This window comes from Aotus nancymaae, unplaced genomic scaffold (genome assembly GCF_030222135.1).
Source record: "Aotus nancymaae isolate 86718 unplaced genomic scaffold, 86718_ANA_hifiasm-v0.15.2.pri h1tg000053l, whole genome shotgun sequence".
In the NCBI taxonomy this organism is placed as follows: Eukaryota; Metazoa; Chordata; class Mammalia; order Primates; family Aotidae; genus Aotus; species Aotus nancymaae.
In genome coordinates this window covers 25,670,920-25,691,183 of record NW_026988467.1, presented here as the reverse complement: position 1 = coordinate 25,691,183, position 20,264 = coordinate 25,670,920, and the positions used below count along the sequence as shown (strand labels likewise).

The 20,264-nt window shown below is 43.4% G+C and overlaps 2 protein-coding genes across 25 annotated transcripts in view; one reads left to right on the top strand and one right to left on the bottom strand.

Annotated features, from left to right (window-relative positions):
• EPB41 (erythrocyte membrane protein band 4.1) overlaps positions 1-20,264 on the bottom strand; it is a 224,210-nt gene that overhangs the window by 11,236 nt on the left and 192,710 nt on the right. For 11 of the 24 annotated variants that reach the window (XM_012439840.2, XM_064363574.1, XM_064363576.1 and 8 more), the window contains 2 exons: positions 12,351-12,806; positions 11,022-11,150 (listed from right to left, as the gene is read on the bottom strand). The exons of 2 other annotated variants lie outside the window; for them this stretch is intronic. In XM_012439840.2, the coding sequence (XP_012295263.2) occupies positions 11,022-11,150; positions 12,351-12,806 (585 nt within the window). The remainder of the gene's footprint in view (positions 1-11,021; positions 11,151-12,350; positions 12,807-20,264) is intronic. 11 more of the 24 variants (XM_012439834.2, XM_012439835.2, XM_012439836.2 and 8 more) reach the window with 2 other exon arrangements.
• Positions 16,198-16,711, top strand: LOC110567812 (small ribosomal subunit protein eS24-like). The gene has a single exon (XM_064363586.1). The coding sequence runs from the start codon at positions 16,256-16,258 to the stop codon at positions 16,709-16,711; it is 456 nt and encodes a 151-aa protein (XP_064219656.1). The 5' UTR covers positions 16,198-16,255.

Below are 20,264 nucleotides of genomic sequence, written 5' to 3'. Positions count from 1 at the left end.
TCAGCCACCCAAAGTGCTGGGATTACAGGCATGAGCCACTGCACCCTGCCATCTTTTTTTTTTCTTTTTTTAAAACAGACTCGTTCTTTTGCCCAGGCTGGAGTGCAGTGGTGCAATCTCGGCTCACTGCAATCTCCGCTTCCTGGGTTCAAGCGACTCTTATGCCTCAGCCTCCCAAGCAGCTGGGACTACAGGTGCAGGCTGCCACACTCAGCTAATTTCTGTATTTTTGGTAGAGATAGGGGTCTCACCATGTTGGGCAGGCTTGTCTCAAACTCCTGACCTCAAGTGATCCACCCGCCTTGGCCTCCCAAAATGCTGAGATTATAGGCATGAGCCACTGCACCTGGCCCAAACATTATCAGTATAGATGCTCACACCAGCCCTATGAAAGGGCATGCCCTGTTAAGAAAACCTGGGCTCATAAATGTGATTTATATGCCCCTAAACGCAAAATGAGTTAGTGGCAGTTGTTCTCTCTATGGAGCTGTTGTTCTTTAGACCCATCCAAGGCAGGAAAGGTATAAACTCTTGGTTGCTAAGGCATGGGTACGCTCTGAATTATAGGGCAGAATTTATCAGAAAGAACTGGGAAGCATTCTTGCTGAGATTTAAGGAGCCAACAAATCTCAGGCCATACTCTTTAAAGATTGAGACAGAAGACTGGGGCAAATGAGGTAGAAAACATCCCTTTAGGCTGGGTGCGGTGGCTCATGCCTATAATCTCAGTGCTTTAGGAGGCTGAGGTATGTGGCTTACCTGAGGTCAGGAGTTTGAGACAGCCTGACATGGTGAAACCCTGTCTCTACTAAAACTACAAAAATTAGCTGGGCATGGTGTCATGTGCCTGTAATCCCAGCTACTTGGGAGGCTTAGGCAAGAGAATTGCTTGAACCTGGGAGGTGGAGGTTGCAGTGAGCTGAGATTGAGCCACTGAATTCCAGCCTGGGTGACAGAGTGAGACTCCATTAAAAAAAAAAAAAGAAGAAAAGAAAAGAAAGGAAAGAAAATATCCTTTTAGGCTAAGTGAGAGAAAATATGCATAATATGTCTTTTTTTTTTTTTTTTTAAGAGACGGGGTTTCACCATGTTTGCCAGGCTGGTCTTGAACTCCTGACCTCGTGATCCACCTGCCTCGGCCTCCCAAAGTGCTGGGATTACAGGTGTGTGCCACCACATGCGGTGCATAATATGTCTTAATGACATTTCTGACAACAAAACTGTTATTGAAAGGGATCCTTCTTATTAGGAGGGGTTTTTAATATTTAAAATGCTATATACTCAAGTAATGTATAATGAGAACAAGAGCTGGGTTACTTCTTGTTTCTCCTGAGCTCACTATATCATGACTCAAATATATTATAATCAGGCTGAGAACTGAAATTAGCAAAAAAGAAAAGAGATGGTTGGCAGGGTCAAATTCAACCTGATGAACAATTATCAGCAACCATTTGGGCTGTTAGTAGACTTGGAGCAGCTGATAAGCCCACGACCAAGAATGAAACAAACTGGACTAGGAGGATGGAGTATGCCTAATGCAACACGCTTTTCAGGTAACAGTGACCTAGAATACCTGGTACTGGTATTGTATACTGTCTCAGAGGGGAATTTAGAGAACTGCAATTATTTTCATAAAGAACTCTGCAGCAAAAAAGGGTATTAGGTTACTATCTTTCTCTGGCTCTTTTTTTTTTTTTTTTTTTTGAGACGGAGTTTCGCTCTTGTTACCCAGGCTGGAGTGCAATGGCGCGATCTCGGCTCACCGCAACCTCCGCCTCCTGGGTTCAGGCAATTCTCCTGCCTCAGCCTCCTGAGTAGCTGGGATTACAGGCACGCGCCACCGTGCCCAGCTAGTTTTTTTTTTTGTATTTTTAGTAGAGACGGGGTTTCACCATGTTGACCGGGATGGTCTCGATCTCTTGACCTCGTGATCCACCCGCCTCGGCCTCCCAAAGTGCTGGGATTACAGGCTTGAGCCACCGCGCCCGGCCCCTCTCTGGCTCTTTATGTAAGTTATTTATATTACAGACAGAAGCCTCCAGTATTTTTGTAAGCAGAAGCACATTTCGTTGGGCCCAAACTGTGAGATATTAGAGGGGAGAGGAAGACAGAGGGAAAGAGAATTAGGAAGGGGCAGAGTCCTCGCAGTCCACTGTGGTGGTTTCCTACTTTCCTTTGCTGGGTTTCCCTCCAAGTGGGAATCTGAACACACCAAAGAGAGGGAACATGACTGTGACACTAAATCTTACCACACGTGCCACCATCATACCTGATATATTATTAGCTAGTTAACTAATATTTTCTTTTCTTTTTGTTTTTTCTTTTCCAAGGTGGAGTCTTACTCTGTTGCCCAGAGCTGGAGTGCAATGGCATAATCTCAGCTCACTGCAACCTCTGCCTCCTGGGTTCAAGCAATTCTTCTGCCTCGGCCTCCCAAGTAGCTGGGACTACAGGCCGTGCCACCATGCCTGGATAATTTTTTTATTTTTACTAAAGACAGAGTTTCATCATGTTAGCCAGGCTGGTCTTGAACTCCTGACCTCAGGTGATCTGCCCGCCTCAGCCTCCCAAAGTGCTAGGATTACAGGCGTGAGCCACCGTGCCCGGGCTAGTTTTCTTATTTATAAAAACAATAGTGGGCCCAGCGTGGTGGCTCACGCCTGTAATCCCAGCACTTTAGGAGGCTGAGGTGGGTGGATCACGAGGTCAAGAAATCGAGACCATCCTGGTCAACATGGTGAAACCCCGTCTCTACTAAAAAAAAAAATACAAAAAATTAGCTGGGCATGGTGGCGCGTGCCTGTAATCCCAGCTACTCAGGAGGCTGAGGCAGGAGAATGGCCTGAACCCAGGAGGCGGAGGTTGCAGTAAGCCGAGATCGCGCCATTGCACCCCAGCCTAGGTAACAAGAGTGAAATTCCGTCTCAAAAATAAATAAATAAATAAAAATAAAAGCAATACTGGAATATGTGTTCTGCCTACACCATAGCACTGTTGTGAAGATACAAAGAAATTATACAAATAAAATTAGCTTATCAATTGTTATAACATGAATTTGCATGCCAGAGGGCTAAAACTTTTTGAAGAACTCCTCCTCTATAAGCTTGTGACTTATCTACCTACTGCCCACTCCCTCTAGTCTCTTTTCTGTCTCTGAAGAATGCTGAAGATGCAGGAGACACTGTTATGGCTTCCTACTTACACTGTTCCCATACAGGGCCTCTTTTCCTTGATCCTCTTAACAATGTTTCCTCAAAATGGTCATTTGTCCTGACCCAGCAATTTGACTCTCAGGTTTACTCAAGATAAATGAAATGCCCACAAAAAGATTTGTGGCCGGATACAGTGGCTCATGCCTGTAAATCCCAGCACTTTCAGAGGGTGAGGTGGGTGGATCACCTGAGGTCAGGAGTTTGAGACCACCCTGGCGAGCATGGTGAAAACCCATCTCTACTGAAAAATACCAAAAAACTAGCCAGGCATGGTGCTGCATCCCTGTAGTCCCAGCTACTTCGGAGGCTGAGGCAGGAGAATTGCTTGAACCTGGGAGGGGGAGGTTGCAGTGAGCTGAGATCACGCCACTGCACTCCAGCCTCAACAACAGAGTGAGACTCTGTCTCAACAAAAAAAAAAAGATTTGTACGTGAACATTCATAACAGCTTTATTAATGTTTTCCCAAACTGAAATTCATCCAATTGTCCATCAACAAATGAATGGATAAACAAATTGTGGTATATTCATATAATGGAATACTATTCAGCAATAAAAAAGAGTGAACTACTGATTCACATAACATGGATGAATCTAAAAAACATTATATTCAGAAAGAAAAAAGACAGTGTTGGGCACGGTAGCTCATGTCTGTAATACCAGCACTTTGGGAGACGGAGGCAGGTGGAACACCTGAGGTCAGGAGTTCAAGACCAGCCTGGCCAACGTGGTGAAACCCCATCTCTACTAAAAATACAAAAATTAGCCAAGTGAAGTGGTAGGCACCTGCAATCCCACCTACTCAGGAGGCTGAAGCAGGAGAATCGCTGGAATCCAGGAGGCAGAGGTTGCAGTGAGCCAAGATGGTACTGCACTCTAGCCTGGGCGACAGAGTGAGATTCCATCTTAAAATATAAAATAAAATAAGATAAAATAAAATAAAATAAAAAAGACGCCAGACACAAAAGTGTACTACTGTATACTTCTATTTACATAAAGTCTAAAACCAGGCAAAACTAAGCTATACTGATAGAAAGCAGAGCACTGGATGCATAAAGGGGTAGAAATTAAATGGAAAAGGCTATAAAGGCAATTTCAGGAGTAATGGAAATGTTCTGTATCCTAAATGTGTCTTGGTTACACAGGTATAGACATTTGTCAAAGTCAATCATATTGTTAGGCATGGTGGCTCATCCTAGCACTTTGGGAGGCTGAGGAGGGAGGATTGCTTGAGCCCAGGAGTTCGAGATCAGCATGAGCCACAAAGGGAATCCTGTCTCTACAAAAAATTAAAAAATTAGTCAGATGTAGTGGTGTGCACCTGGAGTCCTAGCTACTCAGGAGGCTGAGGTGGGAGGATCACTTGAGCCCAAAAGGTCAAAACTGCAGTGAACTACAGTCATGCCACTGTACTCCAGCCTCGGCAACAGTGCAGGACCCTGTCTGTGCATTTCACTGTATGTAAATTTTACCTCAAACACACACATTAAAAAATCTATACATGAAAAACATCCCCTCTGACCATGTTTTCCAAAGCTTGGAGACTGAATGAATAAAAAAATAGTGCTTGGGCTTACTTGTCCAGCAAGATAACAAGAACAAAAGCTGAAATCGTTACAGTAAATAAATAATAACAATTGCAAATGAGTATCTAGTGCTTATTATCTACCAGGCACTTTGGAAACATTTTATATACATTAGTTCATTTATTCCTGACAACAACCCTATAAGGTACAACTATTAGCCACATTTTACAAATAAGGAAACTGAGGCACTGGGTGATTTAGTAACTTGACCGCACACTAGTAACTTGACAGAGCAGGTTCAGAGCCAGGAAATCTGACTCTGACTCTAAAGTCAACACTGTTCCCCACTATACCCCACTGTTTAGCATCAGTAATAAAAAGCAGTTGGGGCTGGGCACGGTGGCTCACTCCTGTAATCCCAGTACTTGGGGAGGCTGAGGTGGGTGGATTATCAGCTCAGGCTTTTTTTTGTTGTTGTTGTTAATTTTTTTAAGAGACAGGATTGCACCATGGTCTCGATCTTTTGACCTCGTGATCCGCCCGCCTCGGCCTCCCAAAGTGCTGGGATTACAGGCGTGAGCCACTGCACCCGGCCCGAGCTCAGGCTTTTGAGACCAGCCTGGCCAACAAAGTGAAACCCTGAGTCTATTAAAAATACAAAAAAGTAGGCAGGTGTGGTGGCGGGCACCTGTAATCCCAGCTACTCGTGAGGCTGAGGCAGGAGAATCACTTGAACCTGGGAGGCGGAGGTTGCAGTGAGCTGGGATCGCACCACTGCACTCTCCAGCCTGGGTGACAGCGCAAGACTCCGTCTAAGGGAAAAAAAAGCAATTAGGGCCTGGTGCAGTGGCTCAGGCCGGGCATGGTGGCACATGCCTGTAGTCCCAGCTACTTGGGAGGCTGAGGCAGGAGAATCGCTTGAACCTGGGAAGTAGAGGTTGCAGTGAGCCAAGATCACACCACTGCACTCCAGCCTGAGTGACAGAGTAAGACTCCATCTCAAAAATAAAGAAATAAAGAAATAAATTAATAAAAAGAAGCAATTTATATCTTGACTGACTGCCTTAGGCCTGGTTCAAATGAAATAAAGGCAAATGTTTACAGCTACCATTTTTGAATAGCTATTATATACCAAGCAAACATTGTCCTTATTTCAATAACTTGATCAAAGTGGTTTTCAGAAGAGAAAACTAAGGCTCAAAAAGATGATTGACTTGCCCAGCGTCACAAAACTAGCAAATGTTGTAATTAAGACCCAAGTCACTCTAACTCCAAAGCCCATGGGCTCTGATCTAGCATATCACGCTGCTTTTATATTTCTCTAATACGTTAGGATATTTTAAAATGACTGCTTCTGTTTCCTTTTTTTGTAGGTACAGCCACACCACATGGGCTTCTGTGGGCAGTGTGGCTCTAACTTTTAAAACAAATTGTTTTGAACCATTTAAATTTTTTGGCGGTGGGCCAGGACGCAGTGGCTCATGCCTGTAATCCCTGCAATTTGGGAGGTCAAGGTGGGCTGATCACTTGAGGCCAAAAGTTCAAGACCAGCTTGGCTGACAAAGTGAAACCCAGTCTCTACTAAAAATATAAAAATCAGGTCAGGCGAGGTGGTTCAAAAACTTAGTGAGGAGCAGTTGTGCTCGCCTGTAATCCCAGCTACTTGGAGGCAGAGGTGGGAGGATGGCTTGAGCCTGGGAGGTCTAGGTTGCAGCGAGCTGAGATTGTGCCACCACACTTTAGCCTGGGCAAGAAAGTGAGACCCTGTCTCAAAAAAAAAAAAAAAAAAAAAAATTTGGCCAGGTGTGGTGGCTCACCAGTAATCTCTTCTAAAAATAACTATAATCCCAGCACTTTGGGAGGCTTAGGTGGGCAGATCATTGTAATCCCAGCACTTCGGGAGGCCAAGGCAGGTGGATTACCTGAAGTCAGGAGTTTAAGACCAGCCTGAACAACATGGTGAAACCCTGTCTCTACTAAAAATACAAAAATTAGCTGGATGTGGTGGTGGGCGCCTGTAATCCCAGCTACTTGGGAGGCGAAGGCATGAGAATCACTGGAACCCAGGAGATGGAGGTTGCAGTAATCTGAGATGGCACCAATGCACTCCAGCCTGGGTGACAAGAGCAAAACTCTGTTTCAAAAATATATATATAAATATAAAAATTAGCCAGGCGTGGTGGTGCGCACATATAATCTCAGCTACTCGAGAGGCTGAGGCACTAGAACTGTCTGAACCCAGGAGACGGAGGTTGCAGTGAGCTGAGAACATCCCACTGTACTCCAGCCTGGGTTACAGAGCAAGACTGTCTCAAAAAAATAATAATAATAAAAATTTTTGGTCATATCTGTGCTATAAAATTTTAAAACTTCAAAATGTTGTACAGTGAAAAGTCAGTTTCCCTCCCACTGCTGAACTGAGTCCTGCAGTTTCAGTCTCTTTCATTGGGGCTGCTATATGTTTTGGTTGTTGGTTTTTTGTTTTGTTTTTTAGTACCCGTTCAGAGAGAGAGTGTATTGATATACAAGCCTAAACACAGATAGCTGTAATATAGATCCCTTCTCCCTTCCATAAACAGTACCATCATTGTGCACCATGCTTGTTCACTTACCAATTTACCATGGAGCTTGTTCCCATCAGAAGCTTTTTTTAAATGCCACCTAGAATTACCTTAATGAGTGTTTTTAACCAGCTCTCCAGTGACGGACATTTAGCTTGTTTCCATGGTAGTGATGACTTAAAGGATTCTCTCCCAGATGAAGTAATTGTTTCCTATATCTTCTGGCTAATAGTGTGTACAATTTTTAAGTAACTTCCTATTCCTTTCTTTTGCAGTCCCCTTCACTGCCAAGACCTGCTCATTCATTTCTGTCTGATTCAACTGACACACTTTTTTTCTTGTTTCCTCAGACACTTCAGTTCTTTACAAGCATTTCTCCAGACATGTTCTAGTCATATTCCTGGCCCCAGGCCTCTCCCTACTTTATTTCATTGTGTTTTTTTGATACAAGGCCTCACTCTGTCCCCCAGGGTGGAGTGCAGTGGCCCAATCACAGCTCACTGCAGCCTCAAACTCCCGGGCTCAAGGAAGCCTCTATCTATCTCAGCCTTTCGAGCAGCTGGGACTACGGGTGTGTCTACCGTGCCCGGCTCATTGCTTCAATTATGCCACTTTGTTAGTATTGATAAATTTTATGCAACCTCTCATTATTATTTATTTATTTATTTATTTTTGAGATGGAGCCTTGCTCTTCAGCCTAGACTGGAGTGCAGTGGCATAATCTCAGCTCACTGCAACCTCTGCCTCCCAGGTTCAGGTGATTCTCCAGCGTCAGACTCCCAAGCTGCCAGGACTACAGGTGTACCCCACCATGCCTGGCTAATTAACCACTAATTATGTACCAAACTCAAAATCTACACTCTAGACCAGAGTGAGAGAAGAGGGAAGGATACTAACACTGAGTGTCTGTGAACATGCCCAGTGCTTTGCAGACATCATTTCACCTAATTGTTTTCCAAAGCTTGCAATGGTAGGTGGTATTATCCCCACTTTATAGCCAATAGAACAAAAGCTTAGAGAGATTAGTAACTTGTCTATGGTTATCTAGCTGATATCTACCTGGTTGAGCTAGGATATAAATTCTATTTTTCTCTCTCTCTTTTTTTGGCTTTTGAGACAGAGTTTTGTTCTTGTTGCCCAGGCTGGAGTGCAATGGCGCTATGTTGGCTCACTGTAACCCTGCCTTCTGGGTTCAAGCGATTCTCCTGCCTCAGCCACCTGAGTAGCTGGGATTAAAGGTGTGCGCCACCATACGTGGTTAATTTTGCATTTTTAGTAGAGATGGGGTTTCACTACGTTGGTCAGGCTTGTCTTTAACTCCTGACCTCAGGTGATCCACCCTCTAAGGCCTCCCAAAGTGCTGGGTTTACAGGCATGAGTCACATTACCTGACCCTCTTTTTCCTTTTGAGATGGGTTTTGGTGTGTTGCCCAGGCTGGAGTACAACGGCATGATTCCAGCTCACTGTAGCCTCGAACACCTGGGCTCAAGGAATCTTTTCAATTCAGCCTCCAAATAGCTGGGACTACAGGCATATGCCACCACACCTAGCTAATATATATCTATTAGAGATGGGGTCTTACTATGTTGCCCAGACTGGTACTGGTCTGGAACTACCGGTCTCAAGTGATTCTCCCACCTCAGCCTCCCAAAGTGCTGGAGTCACCGTGACCAGCCCAAATTCTCTTTTTTCTAATTGCAATGCACACACTTTTAAATTACCGAGTCACACTGTTCCTAAATGGAGATAACATCATCCAGTTCATGGTGAGGTGAGGATTAAGCGAAAACATTTTTTTTTTTTTTTTTTTTTTTTTTTTTTTTTTTTTGAGACGGAGTTTCGCTCTTGTTACCCAGGCTGGAGTGCAATGGCGTGATCTCGGCTCACCGCAACCTCCGCCTCCTGGGTTCAGGCAATTCTCCTGCCTCAGCCTCCTGAGTAGCTGGGATTACAGGCACGGGCCACCATGCCCAGCTAATTTTTTGTATTTTTAGTAGAGACGGGGTTTCACCATGTTAACCAGGATGGTCTCGATCTCTTGACCTCGTGATCCACCCGCCTCGGCCTCCCAAAGTGCTGGGATTACAGGCGTGAGCCACCGCGCCCGGCCCCGCGAAAACATTTATGTGAAAACACCTTCACATGGCTATCTCCTTCCCATCATTCACATCTCAAAATGTCACCTCCTAAGAGCGGAATTCCCAAAGTAGCAATCTTTCATCTTTCATGTAATCCCATCTTGTCTAACTCTTTATCTCATTTTAGTTTGCTTATAGCATTTATCACTGGCTGAAATTTACTTGTACATTGTTTATGTTCTTTATTGCCTGTTTCTCCTAACTAGAATGTCAGTTCCACAGAGTAGGACTATATATACCTTGTACATTGCTTTGGCTTAATATGTGAATGCTCAATAAATATTTGTTACAGGAATGAAATAACAGCTCAGTTTATAGAAGGAACTGTTTTTCTTACTTTTGGCTTCTGTGAATAGCACACACACAAAAATTCAACACAAATCAATTCTAGCCCATTCAAATTGCCAAAAAATGAAGGAGACATTTTACTCAAAGTAGGAAGTAAAAAAAATTTTAGCAGGGCATAGTGGCACACACCTGTAATCCCAGCATTTTGAGAGGCCAAGGCAGGTGGATCCCTTGAGCCCAGGCATTTGAGATTAGCCAGGGCAACATGGTGAAATCCCATCACTACAAAAAAATTAGCAAGATGCAGTTGTACATGCCTATAGTCCCAGCTACTTGGGAGGCAGAGGTGGGAAGATCGCTTGAGCCTCGGAGGTCTAGGCTGCAGCGAGCTGAGATTGTGCCACTGCACTTTGGCCTGGGCAACAGAGTGAGACCCTGTCTCAAAAAACAAAATTTGGCCAGGCGTGGTGGCTCGCCAGTAATCTCTTCTAAAAATAACTATAATCGCAGCATTTTGGGAGACCAAGGCAGGCAGATCACTTGAGGTCAGGAGTTCAAGACCAGCCTGGCCAATATGGTGAGCTGACTCAAAATTACAAAAAAATACAAAAATTAGCCAGGCATGGTGGTGCATGACTGCAGAAACTAAGGCAGGAGAATCACTTGAACTCGGGAGGCGGAGGTTGAAGTGAGCTGAGATCACACCACTGCACTCCAGCCTGGGCAAGAGAGTGAGTGAAACTCTGTCTCAAAAAAAAAAAAAAAGAAAAGAACTTAAACAACAACAACAACAAAAAACCTTAAATCCTCGTAACACCATGAGGTAAATATTAACATCATGGGCAGGGGAGATCAAGGCTCAGAGATATTCAATTACTTGTCCAAGTTAGTAAATGGAGGAGCTAGGATATGAACTCAGGTTTTTTTGGACACAAAGCCCATGTTCTCAACCATTACACTAGACTGTGTTATGCAAATGAATTGGGTGGATATAAGCAATCAGATCTAAGACAATTTTGCTTTAAAAAAATTTTTTTAGATGGAGTTTCCTGGGCTCAAGAGATCCTCCCACATCAGCCTCAGAGTAGCTGGGACTACAGGCACACACCAGTGTGCCCTGTTCAATTTTTTACTTAAATAAAGTAGTCTAGGACATTCTTAGACCACTAATCTCTTGTAAAAAGAACTGCCCCCCAAAAACGTGGTATTCTTTGCGATAAATGACTGGAAACTCTGTGAAGAAAGGTTATTAATTTTGTTTGCAGTCTGGTTCTGAAGCATCAAACCATGTCCTACCTGGGCAGCCTCATAAGTGATGGTCTTGGTCTCAGTGTGGACAATAGGGACATCTTTGGTTGGGATTTCACTTTTTACAGCATTGGCATTATCTGAGATTGTGACAGTTTGAGTCTTCACCAGGGGAGGCTGTGAAGCAGTAAGGAAAGAGAGTTACTAGAGTGTTTCTGAAGGTAGTGGAGAAGTAATCTTCTGACACTGATCTGATCAAAGTGTTAGCTTTGATTAAGTAAAGGGCTAGCTCAATCTCCAAAGGTGTTTACTCTGCCCAAGACTTCAACAGTATTCCAAAGTAACCCTGACAAGGTGTCAAATTATGAGAGATATTAAAAAACAGCATTACTGTAATGACTTTCATAAGCTTAATGGAAAGTTATAAGATCAGACAGTTATGATTGGTGATATAAAACACTTTAGACTGACCTTCAGAATCTGAATATAAAACGATTTGCCAAATAGCAATCACTTTGATTTGTCCTTGTGTCTGTACCATTATAATTAAGAAAATCAGCCACATTTTCTCCACTAAGTACAAATGGTACATGAAACAGCAGTGGCAATGGAATGCATTACCCTCAAATTAATTAACTTCTTTCAAATCAATGTCAGACATTCACTTTGGAGTTACTGAGAAGAGACAGTATTTGGAAAACTGGAAAGAAAAAAAAAATCAGTTCAACCACCACCTGGTGATTAATCCCAGAATTTCAGAAGAATGAACATTAGAGGAATATCAAAGGCCACCTTATCCATCTGCTCACCTTCCCCAGGAGTATAAATCATCCTGAAACTACCAATTGATTGTGAGATAAGGTTAAGTGGCCAACCACCTTAGCATAGGAAATCAGTGCCTAGGATCCTGGAAGCCCCTTGGGTGGGAGTGGTGGGCTGCACAATGTGGCTGCAGTACATAAATTATTTGGGGCCTGAAATCTCGTAAGAAGATGAGTTTCTCCTTTAATTAAGAGTATTTGAATTTTTTGAGCATGGTCTTAGAACACTGAAGCCTCCTCAGAAGTCACTGCAATTTACCTCTTTCCAAAGCCCACACTTGAGCAATGAAAAGATGAACCCACTTAACCAGCTTCATAAAGACCAATAACTGGAGTTTTGTTAAGTCATTAGAGAAGAAAGCATTTCTGGCCATGGAATTAATTGCTCTGAATGAATTTCTTTGGCACAATCAAAGGCTTTAATTTTACTCTGTGATTTTGAAAACAGCAGGGAGGCCACTACCCTCACCACACCACTACCACCTCTTCCACAGGACAGATTCTGGCCCTTTTCCAAAGACAGTCATTAGACCTGCATCATTGAGTAAGTTACTACCTGGAAACTTCGAATGAGGGTGGGGAACTGGAACTGGTTACCCACGTGAAAGTCAAGAAATGATCCATTTTGTTTTCCAAGTGGCTCTCCTGGTGTGACATGTTCTCCACTACTCTCTGCCTTTTTTTCATCAGGTTGCAGCTGACAGGAAGCTGGTGTTCCTGAGAACTTTAAGGCAATGGCCTGTTCCTCCACTCCTATAGATTCCCCAGTTGGGCCTTTTGGCATCTCCTTAATATCAAGATAGCCAGCTGCCCCCTCCTCCTTCTCTTCTGCCTCCTTGCTGCTTATGGAGAGGGAGCCAAAGGCAAAGCTTTGCAGAGACTCCGATGGGGTGGTCATCTGGCTTTTACTAGGAACTACTGAATGCTTGGGACCCTCCCATTCAGAGTCAGGGTTAGTAGATGGCCCCTTTGTCACGACAGCCACCTCCTCTGTGCGAATGCCATTTATACTCTACAAATGAATGAACACATACAAAAACAAGAAGATTAGGTATAAGTGGGGGAATGAACTCTGAGAATCAACAATGATTTTGGAAAACTCAACAATATTGCTACTAATATAAACTAAGAATCTTAACTGATAACATGTTCGAAAGGAAGAACTGCTGTTCACTACACATTATCAGCAGCTTAAGCAGTTCCAACCTCATTTTGGTCCTATTTCTATATTATTCTTAATCTGAAAAACAATTGCCCAGCAATCTGTATTCCTATAATCTTCCTTGTGTAACATACTTAAAGGAGTTATGTTGTCATTCCTAAATTCCCAAGTTATTACTATGCACAGGATACAACATAATTTGTGAGTCAATCAAAATATATTATTTTATATTCTTTTTTTTTTTTTTGAGACAGGGTTTCACTCTGTCACCCAGGCTGGAATGCAGTGGTGTGTCCATAGCTCACTGCAGTCTTGAATTCCCGGGTTTTTTTTTTTTATTTTTTATTTTTGAGACGGAGTTTCGCTCTTGTTACCCAGGCTGGAGTGCAGTGGCGCGATCTCGGCTCACCGCAACCTCCGCCTCCTGGGTTCAGGCAATTCTCCTGCCTCAGCCTCCCGAGTAGCTGGGATTACAGGCACGTACCACCATGCCCAGCTAATTTTTTGTATTTTCAGTAGAGACGGGGTTTCACCATGTTGACCAGGATGGTCTTGATCTCTTGACCTCGTGATCCACCCGCCTCGGCCTCCCAAAGTGCTGGGATTATAGGCGTGAGCCACCGCGCCCGGCCAAATTCCCGGGTTTAAGGGATCCTCCTGCCTCAGCCTCTAGAATAGCTAGAACTACAAGCATGTACCACAAAACCTGGCTAAGTTTTAAATTTTTTTGTAGAAACAGGGTCTTACTATGTAGTCCAGACTGATCTCAAACTCCTGGTCTCCTGTAATCCTCCAACCACGGCCTCCCACAGTGGTGAGATTACAGGCAAAACATTTTTTTTTTTTTGAGACAGAGTCTCTCTCTGTTGCCCAGGATGGAGTGCAGTTGCACAATCTCGGCTCACTGCAACCTCTGCCTCCCAGGTTCAAGCAATTCTCCTGCCTCAGACTCCTGAGTAGCTGGGATTACAGGCACCCGCCACCATACTAAGCTAATTTTTGTATTTTTTTTTTAGTATAGACAGGGTTTCACCATGTCAGCCAGGCTGGTCTTGAACTCCTCACCTTGTGATTCACCTGCCTCAACCTCCCAAAGTGCTGGGATTACAGGCATGAGCCACTGCGCCCAGGTGCAAAACATATTCTTGAGGAAGCTAATCAGGTTGTACATGTTTCATATTTCCAAACCATATGTATCCTCACACTAGATTTTAGAAGCTAAAATCTAGACTAGTTGCCAGAGAGACAGAAGTTGAGTACATCTAGGCTTACTTCCATCACTGTCATGACATCAAACATGATATCATAAATAGTGAAATGTGGCCGGGCTCCGTGGCTCATGCCTGTAATCCCAGCACTTTGGAAGGCCAAGGCGGGTGGATCACCTGATGTTGGGAATTTGAGACCAGCCTGACTAACATGGAGAACCCCCGTTTATACTAAAAATACAAAATTAGCCGGGCTTGGTGGCGCATGCCTGTAATCCCAGCTACTCAGGAAGCTCAGGCAGGAGAATCGCTTGAACCCGGGCAGTGGAGGTTGCGGTGAGCCAAGATCACGCCATTGTACTTCAGCCTGGGCAATAAGAGCGAAACTCCATCCAAAAAAAAAAAGTGAAATGTTTCTTTGTAAACAATTAAAATTACCCAGCAGCTGAAATGACACAACACCTCCAACCTCCAAGAGAAATCCTGGAAACACAGGGTTCCCTCCTGGGTCAAATACCTCACTCCACAGGAAAAAAACAGTTCTAAAGCAAGTAGAGTCAGCACTCTATATTGGTAGGTTCTACATCCATGGATTCAACCAACCATGGATTGAAAGTATTTGAAAAAAATTACATCTATGCTGAACATGTACAAACTTTTTTCTTGTCATTGTTCTCTAAAGAATACAGTATAACGGGCCGGGTGCAGTGGCTCACGCCTATAATCCCAGCACTTTGGGAGTTTGAGGCAGGTGGATCACGAGGTCAAGAGATCGAGACCATCCTGGTCAACAAGGTGAAACCCCGTCTCTACTAAAAAAAAAAATACGAAAATTAGCTGGGCATGGTGGTGTGTGCCTGTAGTCCCAGCTACTCGAGAGGCTGAAGCAGGAGAATTGCTTGAACCCAGGAGGCGGAGGTTGCAGTGAGCCAAGATCACGCCATTGCACTCTAGTCTGGGTAACAACAGCAAAACTCCGTCTCAAAAAAAAAAAAAGAAAAAAGAATACAGTATAATGGCTGGGTGCAGTGGTTCATGCCTGTAATCCCAGCATTTCGGGAGGCCAAGGCAGGTGGATTACGAGGTCAAGAGATGGAGACTATCCTGGCCAACATGGTGAAACCCTGTCTCTACTAAAAATACAAAAAAATTAGCTGGGTGTGGTGGCGCACGCCTGTAGCCCCAGCTACTCAGGAAGCTGAGGCAGGAGAATTGCTTGAACCCAGGAGGTGGAGATTGCAGCGAGCCAAGATTGTGCCACTGCACTACAGCCTGGGCGAGGGTGCCACATTCCATCTCAAAAAAAAAAAAAAAAGAATTCAGTATAACAACTATTTACATAGTGTTTATATTGTATTTTATTATGAGTAATCTAGAGATGATCTAAAGTATACAGGAAGATATGCATAGGTTATATGTAAATACTATGTCATTTTATACCTAAGACTTGAGCATTTGTGGATTTTGGTATTTAGGGGATGTCCTGGAATCAAGGCCCTACAGATACTGAGGGACCACTGTACACGGAAGAGAATGTGGATGAGAAGATATAATCACGGTAGATGGACCTATTCCTAAAGTTAAAAGAAAGGTGCTCTAGGTAGAAGAAGGAATTCACACTAGTAGAAAATGAATGAGTCATTTGAAAAACAAATAACCTTGCCACAAAAAGAATAAAATACATAGGAGAGCCAGGTAACCAGGAAGGTTAAAGATCTGTACAATACTACAGGGCTATAGTAACCAAAACAGCATGGTGGGCTGGGCATGGTGGTTCATGTCTGTAATCCCAGCACTTTGGGAGGATGAGGTGGGCAGATTACCTGAGGTCAGGAGTTCAAGACCAATCTGGTCAATGTGGCAAAACCCCGTCTCTACAAAAATTTAAAAATTAGCTGGGCATGGTGGCGCATGCCTGTAGTCCCAACTACTTGGGAAGCTGAGGCAGGAGGATTGCTTAAACCCAGAGGGCAGAGGTGAGCTGAGATGACACCACTGCACTCCAGCCTGGGTGACAGAGTGAGACTCTACCTCAAACAAAACAAAACAAAGCTCTTTTCCTCCCCGGCTGTCTAAAGATAGGCCGCCATCATGAACGACACAGTAACTATCCGCACTAGAAAGTTCATGACCAACCGACTACTTCAGAGGAAACAAATGGTCATTGATGTCCTTCACCCTGGGAAGGCAACAGTGCCTAAGACAGAAATTCGGGAAAAACTAGCCAAAATGTACAAGACCACACCTGATGTCATCTTTGTATTTGGATTCAGAACTCATTTTGGTGGTGGCAAGACAACTGGCTTTGGCATGATTTATGATTCCCTGGATTATGCAAAGAAAAATGAACCCAAACATAGACTTGCAAGACATGGCCTGTATGAGAAGAAAAAGACCTCAAGAAAGCAACGAAAGGAACGCAAGAGCAGAATGAAGAAAGTCAGGGGGACTGCAAAGGCCAATGTTGGTGCGGCAAAAAGACGAAGGAGTAAAGGTGCTGCAATGATGTTATCTATGGCCACTGTGGACTTTTCACAAGAAGCTTAATAAACTAAAAACTTTCAAAAAACAAAACAAAACAAAACAAAACAAAAACCTTAACAAACGCCAGCATGGTATATTGGTATGAAAACAGACATATGAAACAGAATAGAGAACCTAGAAATAAGGCCACACAACTACAACTATCTCATCCTCAGCAAAGCTGACAAAAACAAGCAATGGGGAAAGAATTCCCTATTCAATAAATGGTGCTGCAATAACTGGTTAACTATATACACAATATTGAAATTGGATCCTTTCCTTACACTATATACAAAAGTCAACTCAAGATGTATTAGACTTAAATGTGGCTGGGCACGGTGGCTTGCACCTGTAATTCCAGCACTTTGGGAGGCCCAGGTGGGCAGATCATAAGGTCAGGAGTTCGAGACCAGCCTGACCAATATGGTGAAACCCCGTCTCTACTAAAAATACAAAAATTAGCTGGGTGTGGTGGCATGCACATGTAGTCCCAGCTACTCAGGAAGCTGAGGCAGAAGAATTGCTTGAACCTAGGAGGTGGAGGTTGCAGTGAGCTGAGATCGCACCACTGCACTCCAGCCTGGGCGACAGAGTGAGACTCCATTAAAAAAAAAAAAAAAAAAGACTTAAAAACCTAAAACTAATAAAAACAGTGGAAGACAACCTATGCAATACCATTCTAGTCATAGGATAGGAACTGGTTATATATTTTTGGAGACAGAGTTTCACTCTGTTGCCCAGGTTGGAGTGGTCTTGGCTCACTGCAACCTCCACCTCCTGAGTTGAGGCGATTCTCCTGCATCAGCCTCCAGAGTAACTGGGACTACAGGTATGTAGCACCACACCCGGCTAATTTTTGTATTTTTAGTAGAGATGAGGATTCTCCATGTTGGCTAGGCTGGTCTTGAACTCCTGACCTCAGGTGATCTGCCAGCCTTAGCCTCCCAAAGTGTTGGGAGCTAACCTAGCTAAGAATTGGCAAAGATTTTATGATGCACCTAGCTAAGAACTGGCAAAGATTTTATGATGAAGATGCCAAAAGCAATCGTGACACAAGCGAAAACTGACAAATGGGATCTAAGTAAATTTAAGAGCTTCTGCATAGCGAAAGAAACTATCAATGGAGTAAACAACCTACAGAATTGGAGAAAATATTTGCAAATTATGTGACAAAGGTCTAATATTCAGCATCTATAAGAAACTTAAACAAGTTTACAAGAAAAAACAACCCCACTAAAAAATGGGCAAAGGGCCGGGCGCGGTGGCTCAAGCCTGTAATCCCAGCACTTTGGGAGGCCGAGGCGGGTGGATCATGAGGTCAAGAGATCGAGACCATCCTGGTTAACACGGTGAAACCTCGTCTCTACTAAAAATACAAAAAATTAGCTGGGCATGGTGGCACGTGCCTGTAATCCCAGCTACTCAGGAGGCTGAGGCAGGAGAATTGCCTGAACCCAGGGGGCGGAGGTTGCGGTGAGCCGAGATCGCGCCATTGCACTCCAGCCTGGGTAACAAGAGCGAAACTCCATCTCAAAAAAAAAAAAAAAAAAAAAAAGTCAAAAAGTAACAGATGCTGGTGAGGTTGCAGAGAAAAGGGAATCCTTATACACTGTTGGTAAGAGTGTACATTAGTTCAACCACTGTGGGGAGCAGTGTGGTGATTCCCACACTACCATTTGACCCAGCAATCCTATTATGAGGTATATACCCAAAGGAATATAAATCATTCTACTATTAAGACACATGCATACGTATGTTTATTATAGCACTATTCACAATGGCAAAGGTATGAAACCAACCTAAATGCCCATTAATGGCAGATTGGATAAAAAAAATGTGGTAAATATATGCCATGGATTACTATGCAGACATAAAAAAGAACAGGATCATGTCCTTTGCAGGAACATGGATGGAGCTGGAGGTCATTATCTTTAGCAAACTAACACATGAACAATAAAAGCAAATACTGCATGTTCTCACTTATATGTGGGACCTAAATGATAAGAACACATGGATACAAGGAGGGGAACAACAGACATTGGAACCGACTTGAGGGTGGAAGATGAGAGAAAGGAGAGGATTAGAAAAAATAACCATTGAATACTAGGCTTAGTGCTTGGGTGAGTGATGAAATAATCTGTAAAACAAACCCCCATGACACGAAATTTACCTACATAACAAACCTGCACATGTACCCAGGAACCTAAAATAAAAGTTAAAAGAAGAAAAAGAAATAACCTAGCCAAAGCCAAATGTCATGGCAAGTGACATCTGCATGTGCTCACCAGAAAGCTGTATATAAGGCCCTTAGGCATGAAATCTTGGTAACAGCCTTCGACCATATTACAAACCACAGAGAAACAGTAAAGAAAGGGACTCTTAAGAAGGTGTTCCTGGCCAGGTGCGGTGACTCACGCCTGTAATCCCAGAACTTTGGGAGGCCAAGGTGAGCGGCCTCACCTGAGGTCGGGAGTTTGAGACCAGCCTGACCAACAGGGAGAAACCCCATCTCTACTAAAAACACAAAATGAATCGGGCGTGGTGGTACATGCTTGTAATCCCAGCTACATGGGAGGCTGAGGCAAGAGAATCACTTGAACCCAGGAGGCAGAGGTTGTGGCGAACTGAGATCATACCATTGCACTCCAGCCTGGGCAACAAGAGTGAAACCCTGTCTCAAAAAAAGAAAGAAAGGTCTTCCTATGAGTAAACAACATAGTTTGAACCAGCTTATAAATTTTAGTACTCAAATCAATGTTAAATGTATTATATTAGAAAAATCATTGCTGCTTCTTAACTTGTAAACCAGCCTTCACTGTGATAAATATTAACCAGGGCTCTATAAAGGCAAAGAAAGATGTACTGCACTCAGGAACTTCAGGTCAGCTTCACTCCCAAGCCATCTTGAAACATACAACTCAAGAGCATCTCAAATGGGCACCAGTTGAATTTGTATTAAGTAGATCTTTCATTGGCTGATAAGAAATATGACTTAGGATATAAAAGATGGAATTGAAAGACTGACAACAGGGCTGTCTGTCTGAAAATGTATCTGAGATACAGCAAATATTCTTGCTGAGAGTATATGAATTTCCTCATATTTAAAATGAATACTTGGCTTATTATTTTATATTTTATAGGGTTCTGAGGATCAAATACAATAACATACTGTATATAAAACCATATTATAAATTCTAAAATACTATACTTATTCATTTAATTCAACCAACCAATAAGCAGAGTATCTATAATGAGCTAGGGCCTGGGGGACACTAGAATGTATTTGTTATATTGTTAAGATGCTATGCTACTTTCCAGGGCACTTATCTCACTGTGTCTTTTTTTTTTTTTTTTTTGAGATGAAGTCTTGCTGTGTCACCCAGGCTGGAGTGCAGTGGCACAATCTTGGCTCATTGCAACCTCTGCCTCCTGGGTTCAACCAATTCTCCTGCCTCAGCCTCCTGAGTAGCTGGGACTACAGGTGCGTGCCACCACACCCGGCTAATTTTTGTATTTTTAGTAGAGATGGTGTTTCACCATGTTAGCCAGGATGGTCTCGATCTCCTGACCTCGTGAT